General features: G+C 34.4%; 1 protein-coding gene across 3 annotated transcripts in view; it reads left to right on the top strand.

Annotated features, from left to right (window-relative positions):
• CLHC1 (clathrin heavy chain linker domain containing 1) overlaps window positions 1–23307 on the top strand; it is a 33169-nt gene extending 9862 nt beyond the window's left edge. For 2 of the 3 annotated variants that reach the window (XM_006174450.3, XM_032497579.1), the window contains exons 4-12: window positions 1426–1559; window positions 4109–4310; window positions 4419–4531; window positions 5041–5125; window positions 6480–6586; window positions 10342–10516; window positions 16601–16800; window positions 21538–21717; window positions 23003–23307. In XM_006174450.3, the coding sequence (XP_006174512.1) occupies window positions 1426–1559; window positions 4109–4310; window positions 4419–4531; window positions 5041–5125; window positions 6480–6586; window positions 10342–10516; window positions 16601–16800; window positions 21538–21717; window positions 23003–23199 (1393 nt within the window). In that variant the 3' untranslated portion in view covers window positions 23200–23307. The remainder of the gene's footprint in view (window positions 1–1425; window positions 1560–4108; window positions 4311–4418; window positions 4532–5040; window positions 5126–6479; window positions 6587–10341; window positions 10517–16600; window positions 16801–21537; window positions 21718–23002) is intronic. The other variant, XM_032497580.1, reaches the window with a different exon arrangement.
• The last annotated feature ends 4252 nt before the right edge of the window (window positions 23308–27559 follow it).

Raw genomic sequence — 27559 nt, 5'->3', positions numbered from 1 at the left:
AGTGGTGGCACAACTCTTCGAATGCACTAAAATTCACTGAATTACATACTTTACAAGAGTGAATTTTAAGGCATAAAAAAAGATAGAGGATAGAGTGAGAAGGTTATGTTATGTCCAGTCACAACTCAAAGAGAAGAGAATATGGGACAAAGACAATATTTGAAGAGAAAATGGCTGAGAATTTTCTAGAACTGGTGAATGTTATCAATTCACAGATTCGAGAAGACCAAGACTCCCATTGTAAATAATAAGACATACTCAACTAGATTTATTGCATTGAAATTTCAAAGATAAAAGATCATAAAGGTAGTTATAGAGAAGAGGAACAATTAGATACCTTCTCATTTGTGTTGCAACATGTATTAGAGCTTAATTCCTTTTTATGGCTGAATAATAGTCCATTAATATGCCAAAAGCCCTATAATATTAATGTATCTAACCCTCCCTGAGCCAACATATTGGTGATAAACTAGGAAGCAAATTTCAAATAATACTTAAAAGAAGTTTATATCTAACTTCTTGACCTTTAAGATCCCCATTTCTGGATGAACTCAGTTTTATCTCAAAGAACTACTACCATTCCTCTAGCTCTAGGATCAAAATTACTATAGTAGGCTGAATACTATAGTAGGCCACCAAAAATACCAAGTTTTAATCCTGGAAACCTAGAAATGTTACTTTATGTGGAAAAAAATCTTTGCAGATGTGATTTTATTAAGAATCTTGAGTTAGGGAGGTTATCCTAGACTATCCATGTGGGCCCTAAATACCATCACAAGGTAGAGGGGGCACTGATGCAGGCAAAAAGGATGAAGGCATTGTGACCTCGGAGGCAGAAATTGAAGTGATGCAGCCACAGAAGACCAGCAGCCCCCAGAAGCTGAAAGAGGCAAGGAACAGATTCTCCCCTAGAGCTTCTAGAGGAAGCATGGCCCTGAAAATACAAATTTTGACCCAGGATACTAATTTTGGGCTTCTGCCCTCCAGAACTGTGAAAGAACAAATTTCTTCAAAAATAAAATTTTTTAAGCCACCAAGTTTGTGGTAATTTGTTATTGCAGCCGCAGAAAACTAATACAATTACTTATGAAATAATTTTTAAATTGCAAAGGTGATTTTCAACTAAAGGGAATAGACATTGTACTTTATGGCCAGATTATTATGTTTAGCACTTATAAGTTTCTAATAAGGTTACAAATCATAGCATAAGTTTTTTTTTGATGCTTTGAAAGAAAATTGTTCCTCACTTGTGAAGTTTGTTAACTTTTTCTGGGCATTGTTTTGTAAATTTCCACCTAAGTCCATAATCGTACAAATGATAATTAGCCAAAATAAAGAGATAATTTAACCTATTTTATGTTAAATCATTTGATTAAGTAATCAAATTAGTTGAAAGAAACATTAAAAAGCCTTTCTGTTTTTCAGGCTGAAGCTTATTGAAAATAATTCCTCAAAGATTCAATTGCAAATAGACAAAATGAAACAACATAGGGTGGAGTATGACATGAAAGAAGTACAATATTGTACTTTCTCAAAAAATCCTTCACAACCTATTCCAGGTACAGTATTTTGTTTAAAGTATTTGAGAGAAATTCCAACTGCTTCCAGTTACTACCTATTACACAAATTAATATATACATGCTACCATGTTTATATCTTACAGATGTACCAGGACTTTAGCCAGACTTTACAAACAACATTAGCACGGCCTCTTAGATACATACAAGGAATGAGAAAACTTAAACATCCCTAAAAGATTAAAAGAGTTTTACTCTGGCTGGATTGTATAAAGTATAATACATAGCTTTTAAAGTATATGGTTCCTACATCAACCTCAGCATTACCTGAGAACCTGTTAAAAATGCAAATTTTTTGGTCCCACTGCAGATTTACAATGTCAGAAACTCCACGGATGGGAGTTGGGGTTGGGTGGTGTGGAGCCCAACAGTCAGTGTTTTAACAGGTTCTCCAGGTTATTCTGATGTACTTTAAAGTTTGAGAACCCATAGCATTATATGTGAAAAAATTGTGGTATATTAAGTTCTAGTGAATATTGTTGGTTCACATTGATGTCAGCGTTCACTGGTTCCTCAACTTCAGCTAAGCCATATGTTAAGAAATTGGGATATGTCCTGGAATTCATCCAGGATATTGCATAATTTGTATGATGAACGGATGGAGGAATTTCATATATGCATCCTGAAGAAAAGAAAGATTTTGACAATAGATAACTGCACTTAGAACTTTTAAGGATTCCAACTAGTATTTATCCAAATGCAGAATCAATAGGTGGAAATTTTAGGAAGTCAGATTTGATTTCAATGGAAGAAACTATGTCTTGAGATAATAAGCTACTCCTTACTAGAGGATTTTAACAGAGGTTAGATGATCATCCTTTGTTTGGTGGAAGCAGGGACTTGATTCACTTCAAATACAAAATTATGACTAGCAAACTACAAGATACATATGAGTAAGTACAGAATAACTGACAAATTGATTACATGCTAAGAGGATTCAGGGTAAGGGAATGATTAAAATTGAGTAGGATTAATCCTGGGGGTTTCTGGGAGAGAATTTTGAGGTATGCTTTTAAAGGCAACAACTAGCCTGAGTGAGAAGAGAAGTAATTTGAAGTGTGTGTGTATGTGTGTGTTGTTATGAATAAAGAATAGAGGGGACAGTGAAAGAGGGAGAGGACTGAAGATTTGGCAGGCATTTATAAACTTTGCATAGGAGAGAATAAACAGATTACCCTGGGGTTAGCTGTAGTAGATTAGTGGAAGACTGGATTAGTGAAAAATCATTGGACAGAAATCCTGAATTGTCAGGCAGAAGTTCTTGATGTTATTGAGAAACAGCAATATTTAGAGGTTTGCAAGGTGAGGTGATTAGGTCATTAAATTTTTTTTTTCTTAAGATTCTAAGTTTTAGACAATCAGTCTTCATGAAGTTTTCATTGATGATTTGTTTAAAACTACCAGCCATTTAGAAATGTATGCTATACAACTTAATAACAAAAAAACAAACAACCCAATCGAAAAATGAGCAGAGGGCCTAAACAAGCAATTCTCCAATGAAGACATACAAATGGCCAATAGCACATGAAAAAATGCTCAATATCACTATCAGAGAAATGCAAATCAAAACCTCACACCAGTCAGAATGGCCATCATTCAAAAGTACACAAATGATAAATGCTGGAGAGGCTGTGGAGAAAAGGGAACCCTCCTACATTGTAGTTTGGTGTGGCCATTATGGAAAAACAGTATGGAAATTCCTCAAAAAACTGAAAATAGACTTGCTATATAATCCAGCAATCCCACTTCTGAGTATATATCCAGATGGAACTCTAATTCAAAAAGATACATGCACTCCACTGTTCATAGCAGCACTATATACAATAACCAAGACATGGAAGCAACCTAAATGTCCATTGACATGACTGGATAAAGAAGTTGTGGTATATTTCTACAGTGGAATACCACTCGGCCATAAAAAGAATAAAATAATGCCATTTGCAGCAATGTGGATGGACCTGGAGATCGTCATTCTAAGTGAACTAAGCCAGAAAGTGAAAGAAAAAATTACCGTATGATATCACTCATATATGAAATCTAAGGAAAAAAAGGACACTATGAACTCATCTACAAAACAGAAACAGACTCACAAACAGTAAACAATCTTATGGTTACCGGGGAAAAGAGTTGGGAAGGGATAAATTTGAGAGTTTGAGATTTACAAATGTTATCTACTATATATTAAAAATAGATTTAAAGAACAAATTTCTTCTGTTTAGCACAGGGAACTATATTTAGTATCTTGTAATAACCTTTAATGAAAATGAATATATGTATGTAGATGCATGACTGGGACATTGTGCTGTACACCAGAAATTGATGTATTGTAATTGACTGTACATCAATTTAAATAATTAAAAAAGGAAAAAAAGAAATGTATGCTAATTCTGTTTATGTCCCATAATCTACAAGTTCACGCTCCTATTTCTTAACATGGTGAACCATCTGACCTATTTGGCTAAGACTTACTGTTTGAGCGCAAGACTCCCATACATGGCTTGGCTTGTTTAATTTATTCTCTTTTCCAATAGGCATGACTCTCGAAGAATCTGTCAATTTAGCTGCTCTCACTAAACACTTGAAACTTCTGGAAGACAAATATGCAGAAATTAAACACATTATGTCAGAAAAATATGTACCAGCTCAAAGGAAGGCAGATTTAGATGAGGAAATGATTGCGGTATTAAAACGGCGAGATCTAGCAGAAAATCTGAACAAAGAATTACAGTTTCGGTATAAAAGTTGAATATATATTTTTAAAGTTTGAAGCTTTTATTTGTTTATTCAAATAGTCCACTACTTGATCTTAGGTTTAGTATATTAATTTTTTTATCTTTATAGTCATCACAAACTGCAGATTATTTCACATGCACTTACTTCATGGTTAAAATCTGATATGAGCAGATCATTTCAAGACTTCGTGGAGGAAATTCAGAAAACTAAAGTTTTACATGGTAATTGATCTCTCTCTATTTTTTTTAGTTTATTTTTTGTTGTTTGTTTTGGGGGGTGGTAATTAGGTTTGTTTATTTTTTTAATGGAGGTACTAGGGCTTGAAACTGGACCTCTTGCATGCTAGGCATGCACTCTACCACTGAGCTGTATTTTTTAATTAATGCAGATAATGGAAAACTTTTTTTTTTACCCAGAAAGCTAAAAAGTGGGGACTTTTCCTAGGCTGAGTTTAAATAAAGGAAAAATGTATTTGCTTCTGTTAGGTCTCTGTTACCCTATGGGCTTCTTCCCTCAACAGCTGACAAACAATTGGTAAAGAGTAGACTTGCTGAACCAAAGAGAGAATAAGGAAGAAAGGGACAGGGAGGCCACTCAGGCCACTTAGGAAGAAGTTGGTGTTGTTAGAAACCATAGAATTTAGTTGTTGGTATTAAATATTTATATGTTTATTATTTTCTATTGATTGATAACCTTAAATATCATCTGGTGGTACTTTCAATATTTACAGGTGACCACAGCATTGTTGAGGAACTACTTGAGATTGACCCGGGCAAGGCCAAAGAAACTGAAATTTTGCTTTCCTGTACTGAAAGGTGAATATTTAAAAAGCTTTAATTTTCCTTGTTAAGATGTTATAAGATTTATTTAATATTTATTTAAATACTTATTAAGTGGTTAGCATTTATTTAGCATCTTTTTGAGCTGTAGTCTCTAGCTTTTTGTCTTTAAAATTCTACTTTAGTAGACCAATTAGAAAATAAAATAAAAATTAAAAAAAAATAGATCTTTGTTAAAAAAAATCAGATTGGTAGTCTATTGGTAGTCTCTCTAATTGGAGATTTTTCGTATGATATACGTAGATTGTAACATTTATTTAAGTTTTATTTATATTTTCCCTGTATTCTCTAACCATCAACCTGATGTTATAAAATGTTTTTGAGAATGTCTTCTTGAGTCAGATTATTCTAGCCAACTTAGTCCTTTTTTCCCCTCATTATTTCCATCCTGTGACATGTTAAGAAGGCATATTTCTCCCTGAAACTTATTAAGTAATGTCTAGTGTATAGTAGAGGCTTAAAGAGATCTAAGATGCTCTTCTTTAAGAGGTTAATTCTCATAGGCTGTCAGCCAATATGTGATGAACATATGTAATATGTTTGGGGGGCACTCTAAAGCCTGTTATTTCCTTATGCTGTTTGCTTCTCTAAGTGCTAGCTTTAGACATGAGAGAAAAACCCTGGCTGAGGTTAAAAGTTTTATGTATTTTGCTTAATATTACTTAGGTATTTTTCTCCTCTGGGGTTCTATACTTACTTGCAACACTTTATAAATCCTGTTTGCTATAGTTTTATTAATTTTGAGATAAGGGCTGATTTGAAGACATTTTACCCTGAGAAGATAAGTCAAGGCTTAAGTTAAATATCATCTTTTCTTCTTGAGTTAGTCTCACAATCAGTTGGGAGTCTGATGCCTGGCAGAGCAACATAGGCTTCTGAGTACCGGGGAAACCTCTTGGTCTCCAACTTGGCAGCCTTTGTGTTTAGTTAATATTTCCTCTAGGCTGAGCCTCTATGCCCTTCTTTCCCATGATGCCCCTTTCCTTCTGGAGACTGTATAAGAGGGAAAAATCTGAGCTCGTTATACATTCACTTGAAGTTGTTTCTTCCCATTTTCTATGGTTTGCTCTAAGTACTGTAGGAATAAAGTGCAGGATCAGGTTCAAAGTCATTGCAGGCCAAAGTTTCATTCTGAGGCTACAAGAACAACAATATTAGGGAAGGAAGTGAAAGAATATCATACAGAGTGAATGACTCTAGTTACAGTTTATTAGAATTGCTTTTCTGTATTACTATGTTACTATGTTTAATCTGTATTAGACATTTCTAATCAATTTTCTTTCCTTTTTTATGTACTGTTATAATGTGTAATGAAATACAATGGCTGTAGGTTCGATGAATTAATCTCACTTGGTGAATATGAAAAGGCAGTTTATTTTGCAGCAAACAGCCCTAAAGGAATTCTTCAAAACACTGGGACAATGAATAAGCTTAAGGGTAAGCATTTCTCTCTGAACCTTATATATGTTTGCAAATTAAACTTTTTTTCCCTGATAGAATGGAACTAGGTCCCAGCCTTATCTCTACCATTTACAGTTTCTTCACCTGTGACATTAAGGGGTTTGATTAGGTTTTCAAGTATACGGGAAAGTATGGAGAAACATATATACATGCATAAATAACAGCATGTGCTCACTATCAAGATTTAATAAATATTAATATTTTGTCACATTTGCTCCACTTCATTTCAAAAACAGTTTTGTTGTAGTACATTGACATACCTATAACAAATTGTACATATTTAAGGTACACAGTTTGTTAAATTTTGACACATACATCCTCCAGAAACTCCCTTATTCTCCTCAGTGATCCCGCTTTCCCACTCTTCCCCATCCCCTCTCACCTGTCTCCCATAGCTTCCCTCCAGTCCCCAGGCAACCACTAATCTGCTTTGTCACCATAGATTAGTCTGCATTTTCTAGAATTTTATATGAATGGAATCATGTAGTAGGTATTCTTTTTTGAATGACTTCTTGCACTTAGCATAATTATTTTTAAATTCATCCATGTTATTGCATCAATAGTTCATTCTTTTTTATTGCTGAGTAGTATTCTATTCTATGAATACAGATCCTTTATCAGATACAGGATTTACAAATACTTTCTCCCACTTTGTGGCTTATCTTTTTCATTCTCTTAACAGTATCTTTCTAAGAGTAGAAGTCTTTAATTTTGCTGAAATCTAATTTATGAATTCTTTTTCTTTTTTGGATTGAGATTTTAGTGTTGTACCTAAGAAATCTGTGCCTAATCTGATTTTTTCTAAATCTGTGCCTAAAAGATTTTTTCTCCTTTTTTTCCCCTAAGAATATTATAGTTTTAGTTTACATTTAAATCTATGACCCAGTTTGAGTTAATTTTTATATATGGTACAAGGTATGGGTCAAAGTTTATTTTTTTGCCTGTAGCTACCCAATTGTTCTAAGATTATTTATTTTTTTTAACTTTTTTTTATTGAGTTATAGTCATTTTACAATTTTGTGTCAAATTCCAGTGTAGAGTACAATTTTTTAGTTAATACGTGAACATACATATATTCATTGTCACATTTTTTTTCACTGTGAGCTACCACAAGATCTTGTGTATATTTCCCTGTGCTATACAATATAATCTTGTTTATCTATTCTGTGTATGCTTGTCAGTATCTACAAATTTTAAAATCCTAGTCTGTCTAAGTAATTTATTTAAAAAGACTTTCTCCACTGAATTGCCTTTGTACCTTTGTTGAAAATAAACAGTTGTTCATATATTGTAGGTCTACTCTGTTTTGATCTATAATATTCCATTGTATTATACTGTATTTTGTTTATCTACTCATCAGTTGATGGTCATTTGGGTTGTTTCCACTTTTTGGCTATTATGACATTTTCCATGACTTTTATTTTTTGAGGCTATCTTTAGCACAAGCCATGCTTTTAGCCATGAGCACTTGTGTACAAGTTTTTGTGTGGACATGTTTTTATTTCCCCTAGTAGATACCTGGGAGTAGAATTTTTGGGTTAAATAGTAAGTCAGGGTTAATACTTTGAGGAACTGCTAAACTATTTGCACCATTTTCCATTTCTACCACCAGTGTATAGGGCTCCAATTTCTCCACATCCTTACCAACACTTGTTAATGTCTATCTTTTTGAAAGTAGCTATTCTAATCTGTGTGAAGTGGTGTCTCATTATGGTTTTCATTTATGTGTCTCTAATGACTAACAATGTTGAGCATCTTTTCATGTGCCTATTGGTCATTTGTATATCTTTTTTGGAGAAATGTCTATTCTTTGCCCATTTGATAATTATATTATTTGTGTTTTAATTATTGAGTTGCAAGTGTTTTTTTTTTTTTTTTTTAATTCCAGATAAAATCAGGTAGATGATGTGTAAATATTTTCTTCCAGTCTGTGGTTTGTCTTTTCATTTTCTTGTTGGTGTTTTTTGAGACACAGAAGTTTTTAATTTTGATGAAGTCCCATTTACAAATCTTTTCTTTTATGATAGTGCTTTTATGGCACTTTTATGGCAGTATCTAAGAAATCTTTGTCTAATTTAAGATCCTATGTTTTCTTCTAGGAGTTTTATACATTTAGGTTTATGATCTACTTTGAGTTAATTTTTGTGTATGGTGTGAGGTAGGGGTCCAAATTCATTCTTTTGCATATGGATATCCAGTTTTCCCAGCACCATTTGTTGAAAAGACTTTTCTTTACCCATTAAATTGTTTTGGTCCCTTTTTAAGAAATCAGTTGACCTTAACTGTTTGAGGTTTATTTCTAGACTCTTAATTCTATTCTTTTGCTCTAGATGTCCGTTCTGTGCCATAATACTATCTTGATTACTATATCTTTGTAGTAAGTTTTTAAATTGGAAGTGTGATTCCATCTTTCTTTTGGTTAGTATTAGCATGCTATGTCTTTTTCTGTACTTTTACTTTAATCTATTTAATTTGTGTTTTTGTATGTAAAGTCAATGTCTGCTAGGCAACATATACTTGGATCTTACTGTTCTATACAGTTTGACAATCTTTGCCTTTACCTGGGGTACTTAGATCACTTACACTTAATGTGATTGTTGACTTTTATTTGTTTTCTATTTTTCTTATCTCTTCTTTGTTACTTTTTTTCTCTTTTTCTGCCTTCTTTTGGATTAGTTGAATTCTTTTTTTGAAAAAACTATATAATATATTTGAATGTTTGCCCAGAAAGCACTTGAACTATAAATAACTACATAAATGTCATAATTACCCTGCTCAATACTTAAAGGATTCATGAAAAAAATATCAATTCATAGCACATGGCACCCTGAACCATGAGAGGCAAGTTGAAGGATGTGGGATGAAAGACTTCATAGTTGAGTTTTTTTATTATTCCATTTTTCTCCTTTGTTGATTTATGAGCTATAATTCTTTGTTGTCTTATTTTGGTTGTTGCTTTAGGGTTTGTAGGTTATATCTTCAACTTATCACATTCTACCCTCAGGTGATATTATACTACTTAATGCATTGTATCAAAACAATATACAATTTAAACCTTCAACAACGTGGATTTGAAGTGTATGAAATGTTTTTCAATAAATACATAGTGTAGTACTACATGATTCATGGTTGGTTGAATCCACAGATGTGGAGCTGTGGATATGGAGGGCCAACATGGATACATGTATACATGTATTTTTGACTGTTCTGGGGTCAGTACCCTCAACCCCTGCATTGTTCAGGGATCAACTGTACTTCTAAATGCTTATATTCATAGCATTTACCATTTCTGATCTTCATTCCTTTGTGTAGATTATATTTCTATCTAGTGTCATTTTTCTTCTGTTTGAGGGGCTACCTTTAACCTTTCTTATAGTGCAAGTCTTCTGGTAGCATTTTCTTTGAGTTTTTTTAAGTTCCTTCTGGAGGCACTGATGGAGATTCCATTCCATGCTTCTCCTAGCCTCTAGGTGGCTATCAGCAGTCTTTGGCCTTCCTTGACGTTTAGATCCATCACCCCAATCTCTGCCTTGGTTTTCACATAGCATATGATATTTAGTCATTATCCAAAATACAGTTTAAGCCATAAGCATTAGTTAAAAGTTATAAATGTGTAATTTTAGATTAAAATTTTTAGAAAATGCAACAAGATGAAAATAATAACGTGAAGTAAGAAAAAGCAAACTAGTACTTGACAGTATTTGACTCAAAAACTTTTCTTCCCTTTGTAGCTGTTGGAAAAACTAAAGGAAAGCCTTTTCCATTACTCTTATTTTTTGAGACTATCTTTAGCACAAGCCAGGCTTTTAGACATCCTATAGATGCAAAACTAACTCTGGAAGGAATCAAATGTGGACTATCTGAAAAACGTTTAGATTTAGTTGTCAATTGGGTCACCCAGGAAAGGTAAGCAAAGTTAAGCTTTTAACTTAATTTTGAAATTTAGTTAATAAGGTTGTTTGTTCTTCTCAAAATTGTAATAGTTTTCATATCAGTATGTTATTTGAGCATTTATTTCAGGTCTTTATTGCAATTAATTGGTCAGAAAGTATTTACTAAGCATTCAAGGATGGAGTAATGGGACCTAGTCACAATGAACCCAGAACAGAAGTTGACTTACATGAGATGATTCATGACCACTTAATGGTGGATGGAAGTTGATCACTAAGGATAGAAAAGGAATTTTCAGTATCATTCTGCTCAGAGGGGTAAAGCAGGAACCTGGTTTTGGACAGGCTGTGAATACATGTAAAGAATAAACCTAGGAGGAAATTTATAAGCAGGAGGGACATGGACCAATGTAGCATTTAGAAAAACATACAAACCAGCTAGGACAGGCAGGAGGTGACTTCTTGGAGTTGAGTCTCAGTACAAATTGGTAGATTTGTACCAGGGTTCCCTTAGGTTGGGTTCCCTGGAACCAAAACCGGACACAGTAATTTGAGTGCACATGGTTAATAGAAGGACAGCTTTTCAAGAAGCACCTGTAAAGGAATGAGTGAAGCAGGAAGGGGAAAGAGCTAACCAAGGATGTGACCTCAGACAAGTTCTAGTGTTGGCCTTATTTATGCTCTGAAGCATAAAACACATCACAGAGCTGTTCCTGCTTGAGGCAAGGGGACTACCTTCTGTGCTTCTTTAACAGTCAGTCAAGGGTTTTACACTACCTGGATGGAGTGGGAGTCCATATCTTCCTGGGCATGGTGGCTCCTCCTAGCCCAGGGCAATTCTCTGTGGAAGGGAAGGACCTATGAGCCATTGGCATCCAACACCTGGAGCAGCTGGGGAAGAGTGTGCTGGCCCAGGAAGGAAGATTTGGGCAGGACAGCAAACAGCATCTACCTTAGTCAGCCATGTACGCAACACAGATCTGTTTGCTTCTCATGTTTAAGTTCACTACGTGCAGGCACAGCTTCTTCAGGATGCTGTGGTCCTAATTCTGGGGGAATCTTATAAGAAGAGGGTTAGTGGAATGAACTATAGCCCTTGATGTTAGGTTCTAGGGCTGTAATTTGGGTTTTTACAACTTTATTGAGATACAGTTTATATACAATAACCTATACATATTAGATGTATACAATTTGATGAATCTTTAAAAAATATCATTATGGAGATATAATTGATACTCAGTAAACTGCACGTATTTAAGGTGTGCAATTTGACAAGTTTTGACATATGTATACACACATGAAATTATCACCAACGAGAGAGTAAACATATCCATGACCTTCTAATGTTTCCTTATGTCCCTTTATAGGGCCTCCTCCTTCCTTCTACCACCTCATTCTACCTACCTCCCCATCTCTAGATAACCACTAGTCTACTTTCTGTTACTCTACATTAGTTTTCATTTTCTAGAATTTTATTTATATGGAATCACACATTTGTGTATTCTTTTTTCTTTTTGGTCTGGCTTCTTTCACTTATAATTATTTTGAGATTCATCCATATCAATTAGTACCTCATTATCTTTCTCCTCTGTTGCCCATTTTACATTCTTAGACTTCTTTTGGTCTCAATGGCTTGTCTGGTAGGATGACGGTGGTTATCATGCCTTTATCAAACCATGGTTATTGATTTACCCACTAACAATTTTCAGTTAGCATGGGGCTACCCAGAGATATCCCAGTAGATCATCTACCACCCATAACAGACAACTGTATACCATTTGAAAAACAACTGTTGGGTCCTGCAGAAGTTGCAGTGTTTATCTATGGAACATCAATGACTGTGCAACTAGAAATACTTATCATTCAACTGTATTCTGACAGACTCACCAAGTCATAAGGTCAGGTGAATCATAAGAGTCCATCCAAAATCAGATATAACTAAGATCATGCTCAAGCAGGTCCGGAGCATGCGAGTAAGCTTCATGAACAGGTGGCCCAGACCCCATGTCAACTACCACTGCCTGATGAATACTGCTTCCATGGCTCACACCTATAGGCTTATGCAAGGGTGTGGTTACCTAGGACCAGCAGGCAGAGGAAGAAAAGAACCCAAACTTGGTTCGTGGAAATTTCAGATGGTATCCAGGTGATGCCAGCTTGTCACTCCATCTTTTGAAGATGGAGTAACATCCTTCAGGATGAAGTGTACTCCTTAAACAATGATAATTATATGGTACTGTATCCCCAGCAGGTAGAATTCTTGGATCTAGGAAATAAAGAGTGGCCCTGCTCGACTGTCACTCCCAAGAGTCTGCTTAGAGAGTGTATTAGTCAGGGTTCTGTAGAGAAACAAAAAATATATATAAAATAAGAAATTGGCTCATATGATTATGGAGGCTGAGAAGTCCCAAGATCTGCAATCAGCAAGACCCAAGAGAACAAATGGTGTAAATTCCAATCTGAAAGCCAGCAGCCTCGAGACCCAAAGGCAGGAAAAGACTGAGGTCTTAGCTAAGTATTTAGGCAGGAGGAATTCTTTTTACTCAGCCTGCCAATTAAAATTTACTGTCTTCAAATACATTCTCCAACACCCCCAAAATAATATTTGACCAAATATCTGGGCCCAGTCAAGTTGACACATAAAATTAACCATCATAGGGAGTTTGTGTTTCCCATGCCTGCAACTTAGGCTGTGTGAATGTGGAAGTCCCGATTGACTTTATCATGATAATGTAGTACTGTTACTAGGCGGCAGGGCAGAGGGAAGTGTTTGGCACTCAGGTTCCCTATTCCCTTGAAGAGAACATGATACCTGCATTTGGGTGCATGTCATTTACTACTCCTTGGGAAATTTTGTAAGGAAGGAGTGAGATAGGAAAGGGAAGGGGAAAGAGCCAAGCAAGGATGTGAATTCGGGTAAAGTCTAGTATTAGGCAGTATTACAGGGAGAGAGCAATAGAGCATAAACCAGAGTTGTTTCCCCTTGATTATGTGACTGGCTTTTTGTATCCCTTACTTGTCAGTCATCAGCTCTAGACTACTGAGGGGTTGAAAGATAGGCATAATTTTCTCGGGGAGGTGGCCCTAGTCAACTGAGGACAGTTATTTGGAGAAGTGGGCAGCTGTGAGCTGTCAGTAGTCAGCTGGAGAAGGGGCACTGGTCCAGTAAAGGGGACCTGGGTGAGGCACCAAAACAGTGCCTACCAGCTTATGAAGTTCAATCTGAGGATAAATACCAGCTGCTTTTGCTGGGTCTATGTGGACATGGGTTGAGCTGTGAGAACTGGAAGGCTGAGTGAGGAAAGGCCTCCCTGTCATCTCTAGTAGCTATAGCCTGCTTACTTTGCAGCCTAAGGGCTGTGTCTACTTGGCTCTAAATGCTTAGGGACATAGACTACATATTAGAGAGTAGTTATCATTTTCATCTTTAAGAAGCGTATCATAAGGGAGATAGATGGACAAATGTAAACATTCCCTAAATAACAAATCTATGACTTAGAAATGTCCCAAACATAAAAATGGCAAGTTTGCATACTGTTGCCTATTGCCACGCACCCCAAATTCACCATTTCCCTGAACAGCTCTGGATAGTCATAAGCTGTCCTGAATTGATGGCACTAGGGTTTACCACTGCAAAGGATCTTTCTCTCGCTCCCTCTTGTTATGCCTTCATTTACTGTTCACATAACAGTTCATTCTTTTTTAGGAAACTTCTTCATACGTGCACCCTTCTTTTCAGTCTTTGCCTCCTTCTTTCTTCCTCTGCTTGGTCACACTTCTACAATCCACATAGAAGTACTTGTCAGGGAGCACTAGAAATGGTTCAGACGTGAGGACATCGTCAGAAAGTTCATGTTCATCACTAACACTTGCTGTCTTGTGCAAAGACACGTGAAGCAAGATTAATTTCCTTATTTATACCGATGGTTATAGGCCCATTCTGCCTCTTAGTTGTAAGAATTAAAACTTTTGTGCAGTTCCCTGAGTGCATAAATCGGGTAAAGTGCCACTACTTTTAAGGATCCAGAGGTGATATAACAGAATACTCAAGGAAATTCACTTTTTTTATTCTTAGCTTCTGTCCTCTGATCTCTGACTGATGACCTGGCCTCTACCACATAGCTATGTGAAAAGTTCTTCAGTTCTTTTCCTGAAGCTCAGCACAAAGCCAGCCCTAAAGCAGCCTGGTTTATAGACTAAACTTGGCTCTCTTAGTCATTCTTACCTGGGAAAAGTCTAATCACTTGACCCACAAAGCCTAAATTTAAAAAATGATGCTTTACTGCTATTAATGTCTCCAAATTGCAGATATTTCTCCTAGAAAGGAAAAATATCCTCTGAAATATTAACTTTACAGACCCAATCCTATAAAATAACACTAAATGAATACCATGCATAGCTTTAGTGATTATATATAAGGGCATACTCTTATTTTGACTGTTAAAGATTTACAGTCTGGTTTGTAATCAAATATGCCTTCATTTACTAGTGGAGTGAAACTTATTTTATTAGTCATTTGTATTCTCCAGAGACAATCTGATCTCAGATCCACTTTGTGAAGTCTCTGAAAGTCAGGGTGGGGAGAGCCAAGAAAGGGGCTTTGGGAGAACAGAAACAGAGTATGATGAGGTGATTAAGGGGAGAAAAGGGGAGGGAGGTTCCTAGGTTCATTTCCCAGCTTGATCCACAGTACTTGACTACCTCTCTTACCCCCAGGAGTAGAATCCTTTTTTTCTTTCCCCTTTTTTGCCTTCAGGGCCAATTCCGTTCTTTTGGGGCTTGATCCTCCACCTCCCTTTGTATATTTTTCTTTTTAATCATACTCTTTGTTTCTGATTAGCCTTTTGGAAAGTGACTAGCCAAGACAGAGCGACCTTAGCCTCACCTTCTCTTAGGTGGAGCAGCATCGTGAGGCTGACCACTTAAAATCATGAAATAATGGTATTAATAAGAGAAATAAATACTAAAATACTATTATTTTCGTGTTGCTCCAGTATTGCAGTCACTACACCAACTGAAATGGCTTGTTCAGCCTCAGGAAATGTGGCTGTAGATACCAGAACTTATATTTTGGTATTAAAATATGGAATTACTAAAAAATTGATTTGTACTCGGAAGCTGCCTTGTGATTTTAGAACTTCCTCTCTGCTGCCCACCTCAGCACACACAGAGGGATCTTCATCTCCTGAGTTTTCAGTAAAGAGACATTTTGTAGGAGTTTCAAAATTTCATTTTAATGTTATTGGCATTTTGTTGCATGTATACAGGCAACAATATTATGTGAAATTTTTCTGTAGCTATTAATTAAAAATATAACTAAAGGGTAATTTCAGTACAGCCAGTAATTAGAAGTGATACCTTTAATCATACCCAAGTGTTCTTGGCTTACGCTGATAGTTTCTAGGTGGTTACTGTCTAGTACAGATGGTTCCTTTTAATTGTGTATGAAGATAGTACACTAAAATTGATGAAAAATGAAGTGTTTTCAGTTGAGCCATCTCAAAACAACTACTTCTTCAGTCTCTCCTAATAAACAGTTATGTCCTTCCCTTCACCACCCATTGTTTCTTACAAGTCTATAACAACAACAACAACAACAACAACAACAAAAGCAAACCACTGCTGTCACACGTTCTGTGTTTTTCTTTTAGTACAAATGCTTGCAAGATCTCCTGCTAATTTTGAGCTAAAATTTTTATCACTATCTTTAGCCAACATTTAATAATTTCTTACATCCTACAGGGTTTTAGAATCTAGATCATTGCAGAGAACATTGAGAGCCTCAATTATAAGATAATTTTTGTTTACCTTTAAATTTTAAATCCCACCAGTCCTCTCAGCAGAGTTTTAACCTTGTTTGTAAATTTTTTAAAAAGTTGAGTTCAGTTTCACCAAACTGACTTCCCCCAAAAGAATATCTGCTGATTGTTGTTGTTCTTATTGTTAAATCTTAGCTATGTTTAATTGCATCAATTGCCTACTTGGATTTCTTACAGACCATAGAAAAATCCAGTCTACTGTGCTGAATTTTTAAATATTTCATTTCTATCTACTCAACAAGAACTCACTAATGTGTGCCCTGTTGATCTGCTTGCTCTAGGCTGACATTTTCTGAGGAGGCTGGGGATGTGATTTTTGATTATGGGGAGCAGGATACTTACAACAAGTCCAAGTGCCTGGCTTTAGCTCAGATTATCTATAGTGAATGTGGTCTGCACAAGAAAGTTCTTCTTTGCCTGTGTAAACAGGGTCAAATTCATGGGGCCATGGAATACATACAACAATTCAAGTTTACTTCTGGTAAGTAGAAAAGCCTACTTATTTGTCACACATTCGAATTTTGGACTTGAATTGTAGGATCACCCATGATAGTAGGCAATATTTTGGGTTTACATTATGAAATTTGTTTTGCATATACTGATAAGTAGATTTCTTTTGTAATTTTCAGTGAAAACAGATAAGCTGGAGCTGATTGACTTTAATGCTAACCATTCAAATACATTATATATTTCCTCAATACATAAACTTTTGATAAACTTGCAGATATTTGGACCATGCTACTTAAAGAGTTTAAAAAAAATAACTTATTCGTAATATATAATGTTCTGATCTATGATAAGCATTAGAAATAAAGGATTAGTGAAATAATGTTTATTTAAAAATTTTGAAACACCTAGGTTGCAACTGGGTTGTGATCTGAGAAAATTGTGGGCCTTATGATGACCCTAGTTGAATGAGCTGATCTCTTACTATGAATCTAGTTAATGTACAGGCAGTCCTGACATATCCCCATATCCCAGACCTGTGTCAATCCTGATTTTGCAAGCTGTTTACTCCAGTTCTAAGAAGTTGCAAAATGGAACAAAACAGCACTTTTAGGTCACATTTTTCCAGGAAAAGGGATCCTTTAGGATTACTGAATCTGATCACTTTCAAAGAGTAAATTGACTTTTATTTAGAATTTATTTTTTAGGTTATTAATTTCTTCATTCATTATGTAACAGCATGCCTGCTACCATTAGTGTAATAATAGCTAGTAGTTCCGCTTTTTATATGCATTAGCTCACTTAATCCTCATGTTAGCTCTATGAAGTAGGTTTTGTTATTATCCCTGTTTTATAAATGAAAAAAAACTGTGTCCACTGAGAGGCTAAGGCGCAGAGATAGAAACAAATTGCCTGTATACACACAGCAATGGAATAGAATATGTCAGTTACTATACAATATGTATGTTGAATAAATTATATATTTTATTATTATTATCTAAGTTATACAGATTCAGTTTTTGTATTCAGTATTATTTTTCCATAGAATTATTTTAGAGTTTAGACATGGAACGTTTTAATTGCCTTTAGAATTTTTTATTGAACGAAGTGTGAAGATTTTTTTTTTTACTTGCAAAATTTGCCTTATGTGAGTACACAGAAACAAGATTGACTCGGGGGTGAGGAGAGATGGGTTCAGCTCAGTGGTAGAGCGCGTGCTTAGCATGCACGATATTCTGTATTCAATCCCCAGTACCTCCATTAAAAATAAACTAAATATAAATAAACAAATAATTGTTTAAAAGATTGACTCATTATTGTATTATTCTGTAGTGCATTTCACTATAAAATAATTAAATATACAGTCAGCCCTCCGTATCCACGGGTTCTGCATCTGTGGATTCAATCAATTTCAGATTGAAAATATTCAAGGAGAAAAAAATTCCAGAAAGTCCTCAATAGCAAAATTTGTATTTGCTATGTGGTAGCAATTATTAACATAACATTTGCATTGTATTTACAACATTTATTAGTATTTACATTGTATTAAGTAATCTGGAGATGATTTAAAGTGTATGGGAGAATGTGTGTAGATTATATGCAAACACTATGCCATTTTGTATAAGAGATTTTTTATATAAGAGACTTGAGCATCCTCAGATTTTGGTATCTTCAGGGAGTCCTGGAACCATCTCCCTGGACACCAAGGGACAACTGTATATTATAATAATTTAAGAAATAATAACACTACTATATAATTAGAACCTTGATATTTATCCGCAGGATTTATTTAACATAACATCATAAAGTGAAAATAATTTTAAACACAACACCATAAAGTAAAAATAACCTGAGAAAAATTAAACTTAAAAGGTAGAAACAATGTTGGGAAAATTACTTTGTTTATTTTACTTTTAAATGAGAAACAACCACAGCTTTCCGAAGTATCATCTTTGGCCTCGGGACAGATTCAGTTTGTGAATACCTTCTGGTTTCAGAAGAAAATGTTCTCTTTCAGTTTTAGACTATCAGCTTTACATTTACAATTCGAAGAAATAAAACAAAAACAGTAAAGTCCTAAAAAAGTCTTCTGTTCCAAAAGCATAGATCTGACTAACAGAACATGTGTTTTAGAAGTAAAGATTCTTTTTGTTTTTCCTCCTACGAGTAATTTCTAGAATACAGCCTGAAATGATTTGTTTGTTCACCTTCCTCGATATCATAAAACAAGTGAATGTACCCTTCTGGGCACAGCCTAGAGCTGGAATTCTAGAATTGGAAGCTAAGAAATACTCTAGAAACTGAGTTATTCTAGATCAGAGGCTCTCAAACCTTCTGGTCTCAGGTCTCCTGTATATCTTTAAAAAAGCATTTAAGATCCCAAAGAGCTTTTATTTATGTGGGTTCTATCAGTTGATATTTATCCTATTAGAAATTAAACCCGAAAAGGTTTTTAAAGTACAGTTCATGTACAATATTATGTAAACTACAGGTGTGCAATATAGTGATTCACAACTTTTAAAGCTTATACTCCATTTGTAGATATTATAAAATATGGGCTGTATTCCCCATGTTGTGCAGTATATCCTTGTAGATTATTTCATACCTCATAGTTTGTACCTCTACCCCTATATTGCTCCTCCCTGCTTTTCTCTCCCCACTGCTAACAACTAGTTTGTTCTCTATATCTGTCAGTCTGCTTCTGTTTTATTATATTCACTGTTTGTTGTATTTTTTAGATTTCACATATAAGTGATATCATACAGTATTTGCTTTTCTTTGACTTATTTCATTTAGTATAATGCCCTTCAAGTCTATCCATGTTGCGGCAAATGGCAGAATTTCCTTTTTTATTTATTCATTTAAAATAACAATAAACCCATTATGTGTTATAATAGATAAAATATTTATATGAAAAATAACTTTTCCAAAACGAAACAATTTCAGGAAAAGAGTGACGTAGCTTTACATTTTTGCAAATATCTGTCATGTCAGGCTTAATAGAAGATAGCTAGCTTCCCATATGTGACCCTATATTCAGTCTGTTGTAGTATGTCATGTAGCTTCTGGAAAACACCACTGTATATTTGTGAGAGAATGAGTATGAAAAAGGCAAATCTTAGTATTTGTATGAAAATAGTTTTTACTTTATGGACCCTTTTTTGAGAACTACTGTTCCAGGTGTTTTGAGTTAAACAATACCGGCATTGGTATATAGACCCTTATGACCTTATTAAAACAGAACATACGTGAGATAAATGATGATTATAACATGTTAAACCAAGGAGTAAGGGAATAGATTCTGAAGTGTTGCAAGCAGAGGGGGAAGGTCATAGGATTTGAACTTGTGTCCTTTCTGATTAGTCAGAGACCATATCTTGCATATAAGTGAGTAAATGTAGGTTAATCAATTCATGGAGAAGGGTATTTGAATACCTGATTGAATGAAATAGATGAGTGAGTTATGAAATGCTGCTGTATAAATAGCTTTACCTTAGTGGAGGCCAGACTGAATGACCATAAATCGTAAATTTCTACCTCTTCTCTAGGGAAAATTTTGAAAATATTTGACTTCATTGATATTGAATTATATCTGCTGTTCCTTGCTTCATCTTTTATCATTTCTCTTTGTCTCTTTATGTATGTATGCATGTATGTATATACACACACATACTGTTCACACACACATACATATTTATTATTTTGAAGGAGCAGTACCATTGATTGAAAGGTCCTGGACTTTGGGGATCAGATGAACTGTTCTGCTTTAGACTATGTGTATAATTCTGAGAAAATTAACTTCTCTAAGCCTGTTTCCTCACTTGTAATGTGAGAATAATAACTGACTTATACTGAAAATTAAATGTAGTGATCTAATATATGTAAGTTCCCAGTACAATGAATATGTGTTTAATAAATACTAGATTACCTTATATTACCTTTCAGAGTGTAATTATGTTAATAGTAGATCTTGAAAGGCTCTCAAAAATTAGTCTGAAAATTACTTCTGTGTGGCCCAAGAATATTTTTACTTTAAAAAATTTAGGAAGTTAACACAAAGTTTATAAATTTAAGAATATGTAAATCATGATTGTAGCTTTAGATTACATCAGTGGTTAGCTAGTAGATTAAACCATATGAAACTGCTTTTGTTTGGAGTCAAAAATGGTCAAATTTAGGCAACTTCATATGGCTCAACCTCTAGCTACTTGAACTAGCTAATGACTTCTTAAAATCTTCATTTTTGAGTTTCTAAATACTCATATTTTTAGGGAAAAATTATTGAACTCCTTTTCTGTGCAAGGCACAGAAAGAAAAATATTATATTCACTAGCAGTTGGCCCCCAAATGAGCAACAAGATGTAGACAAACATAATGTAGCATTATATAGGAGCCTAGAAATTGGAGGCACCAATTCTAGCAGTTTAAGATGCAAAAACAGATCCAAAAGATTAAGTGACTGATGGAACTATGATCAGAATTCAGGTTTCCCGATTGTCAGTCTGGCCCTTTTTTATTACACCACATCTCTTTTCATGACAGTTCTTTGATAAATTTTTCTTCCTGGTACTCTTTGGTAGGTAGTTTTCCTTTGTGTTTTGCTATGCTGAGCATGATTTTTTTTTTTTTTTTGATTGCAGATAGTAATGTTGAAATCATTGAGGGTTTTAGAAGGATTGGAAAAAGAAGTGTTGATTGGCAAGAATAGATATTAGCTAGTTGATGTATCGTATTAGGATGTTGAGACATAGTTTTTCATTTCTGTTTTCAGATGACCTGATGCAGCTAATAAAGTTATGTCCCCACACTGAGTTAATTCAGTGTCTCACTAAAGAATGGAATGGGAAACCACCATCTTTATCTTTCAGTCTTGTTATACTTCATCTGTTCTCCGTAGATATGAAAAAAGTTGGCGTTAAGCTACTTCAAGAAATAAATAAAGGTGAGAAAGGTAAGTAGAGTAAGATGAAGAAATAGTAGTGGGTTATTTAGGGAAAGGATCAAGATTATTATGTTTAACTCTGTCTTCCTAAGAGTTCCTTCTTGGCAAGAGTTAACTTGAGTCTATAAATGTAAAAACTAACATGTCAATAATACTCTTTTGGCAAAGTATATATTTCTTGAGAGGATTAGGATAAAGAGAGACTCTTTATGAAGCTTCAAGGGAACATCATAATAATTATAATAATTAAGACTACTCTAAAAACTTTATGTATATTAACATATGTGTATATATAGTAATTTTTTTGTATGTTTTAGATGGTATTTAGACAAACTTTATATTTTTCACTCCTAAACCAAGTATTTACTCTGAATCTAACTCTGCAGTGGGATCAAGAATAAGTAATTGGATCTCACTTTTTCCTTTCCTTTCTCTAATTTAATATAGAAACTTGAGCAGACAACTTGATTTTAAATTAAGAATGAATAGTAAATAACATGAAATATTTGGGAAGATAAATTAGAAATTGTCATTACAGATATCAGATAAAACATTGTATTTGATAGAAAAATAATAATCATAGTAGAAATAAAATAATAATAATTACAATATCCTAAATAGAGATCCTCTTTCATCAAGTATCGTAAGTAATGCAGGTAATAGATAAATGAGTTTCATAAATAGTCCCAAAGAGGGTCACCATACTTGATTTTCAAAAGTAAATAATATCATTAGTTTTCTTTAATAAACAAAATCCTTCTTTTATTTTCTTTAGAAAAATATTTGTTATGGAAGCCCCATCATTAAGAGGTCTCTATCTAGAGATAGGATGGAGGTTTTGCCAAAGAATCTTTAAACGCTGAGGTTACACTAATAGGGTATTTATAAAAGTGTTTAAAGGATCATGAAAACTTGACCTATAAGCCCTCATATATTTGACAGTTTCTACTGGTATCTTATAGACTCTAAATAAGGCTGAGTCCACATTCTTAACTTTCTGAGCTCCCTTCTAGCCTTCAGTATCTGCTAAACTTACCAAGAAGATGACTGGAGGAGTAGAGAATGTGAGAAATGGTAGAGGGTTGAACTGAGGCATGAAATAGTTAATGGAAAAGGAGGAGGAGAAAGAATTAACACTTGAGTACTTGCCGTGAGCTCCACTAAGCACTCCACCTTAAAACTATAGGAATCAGGTTCAATAGTAAGTGAGTTGAAATGATCTATTTTTAAAGAATAGCTAAGTATGGATTATCAAATAAGGGCTATACTATAATAATGTATTTTATTTCCTCAGATGCAGTTAAACATTTTATGATAAAGGATCCATTTTGCTCCCTAGAAAAATGGCAAGAAGTGGCAAATATATGTTTACAGAATGGTTTTGACAAATTATCTAATGACATCATGTCCATTCTACGATCTCAGGCTGGAGTTACAGAAATTTCTGAAGAGGATGATGTAGTCAACTTAATGCAACATGTTTTTTGGTAATTCTACATCTTAACCAGTTGAGGGAGCCTGTACAACATTTTGTGTATATTGGTTGGGCAAACTGACTTTGTCATAACTAACATAAATAAATCTAGAGTATGAAGGTCTCAGAAGCAAATCATGCTTCTTTTGTTATGATGACTTTTAGATTTGTTTTTTTTTTCCTTAGTAATATTTTCTCTTCTTTATTGTAAGAATACAGTATATGGTACATAAAACATACAGAATATGTGTTAATTGACTTTATGTTATCAGTAAGGCTTCTGGTCAACAGTAGGCTATTAGTAGTTAAGTTTGGAGTGGTTAAGGTTATGTATGGATTTTTGACTTCTTGGGGGTTGATGCCCCTAATCCCCATGTTATTCAATGGTCAAATGTGTTTTTGAACCAAAAGCATTAAGATCATTTGGGAACTTGTTGGAAATGCCAATATTTAGATCCCATTAAAAACAGATGGGATGGGGCCCAGCAATCTGTTTAAAGTCTTCAAGGTGATTCTGGTGCACTCTGAAGTTTGAGGAGCATCCCCAAACTAGCTTCATTAGCTTCCCTAATGAAGCTAGTCAGACCTTCACAGTGACACTGCTCTGGGTCCTTTATAGAAGGCGTCCATTTGAATTTTTCACATTTTTATTTCTTCCTTATTTTTAAAGTTATTCATATCCCGAAAGATAAGTTTGCAGTCAGGAGATAGTGCATTGTGTAGCGAAAGATTTAAAAAGATTTATTTAAAAAGAAATGAAAAGTAAAAAAAAAAGAAAAAAAAAGGAAAAGTACATGCCCAAGAATGGGAGGTGGGCTGATCCAAGGAAAGAAAAAGCCTACATTTGTTCTTGAAATATTTATACCATTGCTTCCTTTTTTTCCATATGGTCATTTTGTATATTGAATGTTGATAAAATCCAAGAATATATTTTTGTATAAATCTCAGTTTAAGCATTTCTATCTAAGGGCGTAAGTTAATGTCTAGATATATTCCCTTCTGGTGATCTAATTTGATAGCAAGAACTGAAGCAGGTGTGAGTGATATTCTATCTGTTGACTGATTTCCCAAATATCAAATGCTATTAGCCTGACTTTTAACAAGAAAGGCAGGATGTCATTTCAAGGTTAGACTCACTGGCAAAAACCTATAGTACAGTGATTTTGTGCTACTGATTCAAAGATGTGTGCTATGCTTTGGTATATAGAAATAGCAAATGTTAGGCTTCTACTATAAAACTTGGGGATTTCAGCATGTCCTTATCTAGAGAGAGAACCAGCCAAATTTTGCAAAGAAATAGACCTGAGATACCCGTAGGCATGGAAAATGTGATAAGAAATGGTTTGGGATGATTTCAAGAGTCTGAATAAGTTTTTGATTGAAGACCCAGAGTTCTGTGTCATGGACAGGTGTGATATTCAAAATATTTAATGATCAGAATGGCTTGGGCACTAATCAGACAGAACCCAACTAATCAAAACACTTTTCAGCCCTTATGCCTCACCAGAGCATACCAGCTGCCTTTCAGCCTTGATCATGGAATGTGGTAATAATGACCTACTATTAAAATAAAAGAGCCTAAGTTTTTCCCTCCTAAATTTAAATTGAATATAAATTAAAATTTATATTTTATGGTGGAAAGAATGTGAACTTGTAATCAGACAGTTTCACTATTGAAATTCTATCTGTTATTCTTTGTAAAATATGGACAGTTAATACCTCCCCTAAAGATTTATTGTAAGGATTAGTTTTTTATATATATATGTGTGTGTGTGTGTAGTTTAAGTATATACTATAATGGAAGAACTTAGTAGAAGATAACTCTTTGATGTAATGGGTCCCAGAAACACATATTCTCTACTTGGTTTGTACTTACTGAGTTCCACATATCTATCCATTTGTACTTGTATAATTATCCCTCTTTGGAGTATTTGGTATAACTTACCTCATTGCCTGTATTAAGCTGTCTTGTTTACACTAATACTAGGAATGCTAGGCTTACTCTTCAAATTCAGAAGAGTTCTCAATTTTTCCATGTATTGCTAAACACAGTACTGGATAATTATAATTCAGTTTTCTAAAACGTAGTATTTTTTTAAAAATTGGGGGAGGGGAGATAATTAGGTTTATTTATTTATTTACTTTAATGGAAGTACTGGCAATTGAACCCAGGACTTCATGCATGCTAAGCACGCGGTCTGCCACTGAGCTATACTCTCCCCTCTAGCATGTAATGTTTTTTAAAGTAATACTTGGGCACAATTTAAAAAGCAATAAAAGTTCAGAATATTTTTATATCCTGTCTTCACATTAGCTGTAATTTTTGGAGAGAAAAGATGAAGGATGCGAAAAAGAAAGGGAAGGAGAGAGGTTATTTCAGTAGCATTGATTTTTTTTTTTTTGGAGGGCCACTGCACTTTTATTATTTTTTAATTTTAATTAAAAAATTTTGTAGAGCTTTTAAACATTATTTTCCATTTACAGTTATTATAAAATATTTTCTATATTTCCTGTGTTGTACAATACGTCCTTGAGCCTCTCTTACAATACCTTCCACTTCCCCATCCTGTATTGCCCCGCCCTATATATCCCCTACACTGATAAACTCTAGTTTATCTGTGTCTGCTTCTTTTATGTTATATTCACTACTTTTATTTTTTAAATTCCACATATAAGTGATAACATACAGTATTTGTCTCTCTTTGTCTAATTTATTTCACTTAGCATAATGCCCTCCAAGTCCATCCATGTTGCGGCAAATGGCAAAATTCTTTTTATGGCTGAGTAGAATTCCATTTTATGTATATATATATACATGCACATATATATACCACATCTTCTTTATCCATTCGTTTGTTGATGGACTCTTAGGTTGCTTCCATATCTTGACAGTGGTAAATAATGCTGCTATGAACACTGGGGTGCATGTATCTCTTTGAGTTAGTGTTTTTGTTTTTTTTCAGATATATATCCAGAAGTAGAATTGCTAAATCATATGTTAATTTTATTTTTAGTGTTTTTGAGAAACCTCCATGCTGTTTTTCACAGTGGCCTCAATAGCATTGATTCTTAATGTATCAGCAACTTAACACCTTTTTTTCTGTGATATTTGTATGATTGATAAAAAGCTACTATGTTTCCCTTAACAGAATTTGGAAAAAAATGAGTTCATGAAAGCCAGGAGGATGAAGTAGGTATATAAATCTGGTAAAAGCTTGAAACAGCAGCTGTTGTTGTTTGCTTTTGGTTTTGCTAATTTTGCTTTGATTTTAAAATGATTTTCCTGCACTCACTATTTTTTTTTTTTTTTTTTTTTTTTTTACTCACTATTATTTTTTGTTAGCATTCCCTTTGGCAGTTTTCCCAAGGAAAATGAAATTTGTCAAGTGAATATAAATTAAAATGCCTGGAGATGGAGTTGGGAAAGGAAGAGCAAGAATATAGTCAGGTGGGGTATAAAATCAATAAACAACAAGATCCTACTGTGTAGTACAGGAAACTGTATTCAATATCTTGTAATAACCTATAATGGAAAAGAATATATATATATATATCTGAATTACTTTACACCAGAAACTAACACAACATTGTAAATCAACTATTCATTAATAAAAATAAGTAAATAAAGTCAAGTGGGGGAAGAAGTTTAGTTGGGAGCTATACAGGGCTTGGAAGTGGATAAGAACCTCCCTATAAGCTGCACTGAAGGAGATCTAACATGAGCCTCGTGGCAGCTCTACCACAATCTAGCTTTGTGTCCTTTTCCTCATGAACTTATTTTGTCAGGATAATTCCTCTGGTCATTTATAACTCAAAAACTTAATAATTTCGCAGAGATACAAATGATTTCCCAGTGCTTTGTGACCTGCCTAAATTTTAAATACCAAGACTCAATCTCAGTGTCAACAGCACATTCTGAATACCTGTTTCATGTTTGGTCTCTGCTATCAAGATTACAACTTCATTGGGAAGATACAGCATATTTAAAAAAATAGCTAACAGTAATTCCTTATCGTATCATTTAATATCCAGTCTGTATTCAAATTTTACCAATTGCTGAAGAATGCCTTTTTACAGTTGAGTTCCAGTTAGGCTCTAACCAAGGTTCATGTGTTCTGTTTGGTGGTTGTGTCTCTGCATCTAGGGTATTCCTCCTGCCCTCTCTGTTTTTCTCTCTTCACATGGGCTGGTTGGACTGCTTGTTGTTACTGGGAGTGTTCCACATTTTAGGTTTGTCTGATTGCTTCCTTATGGTATTTTTTAACTTGTTTTTCTATTTGCCATATTTTCTGTAAATGGAAGTTAGCTCTAAGGACTTGACTAAATTTAGGTTCAAGTATTTTGGCAAGGGTACTTCATAGATGATGTGAAGTATTT

This window comes from Camelus ferus, chromosome 15 (genome assembly GCF_009834535.1).
Source record: "Camelus ferus isolate YT-003-E chromosome 15, BCGSAC_Cfer_1.0, whole genome shotgun sequence".
Lineage (NCBI taxonomy): Eukaryota > Metazoa > Chordata > Mammalia > Artiodactyla > Camelidae > Camelus > Camelus ferus.
This window is presented reverse-complemented; position numbering and strand designations above follow the sequence as displayed.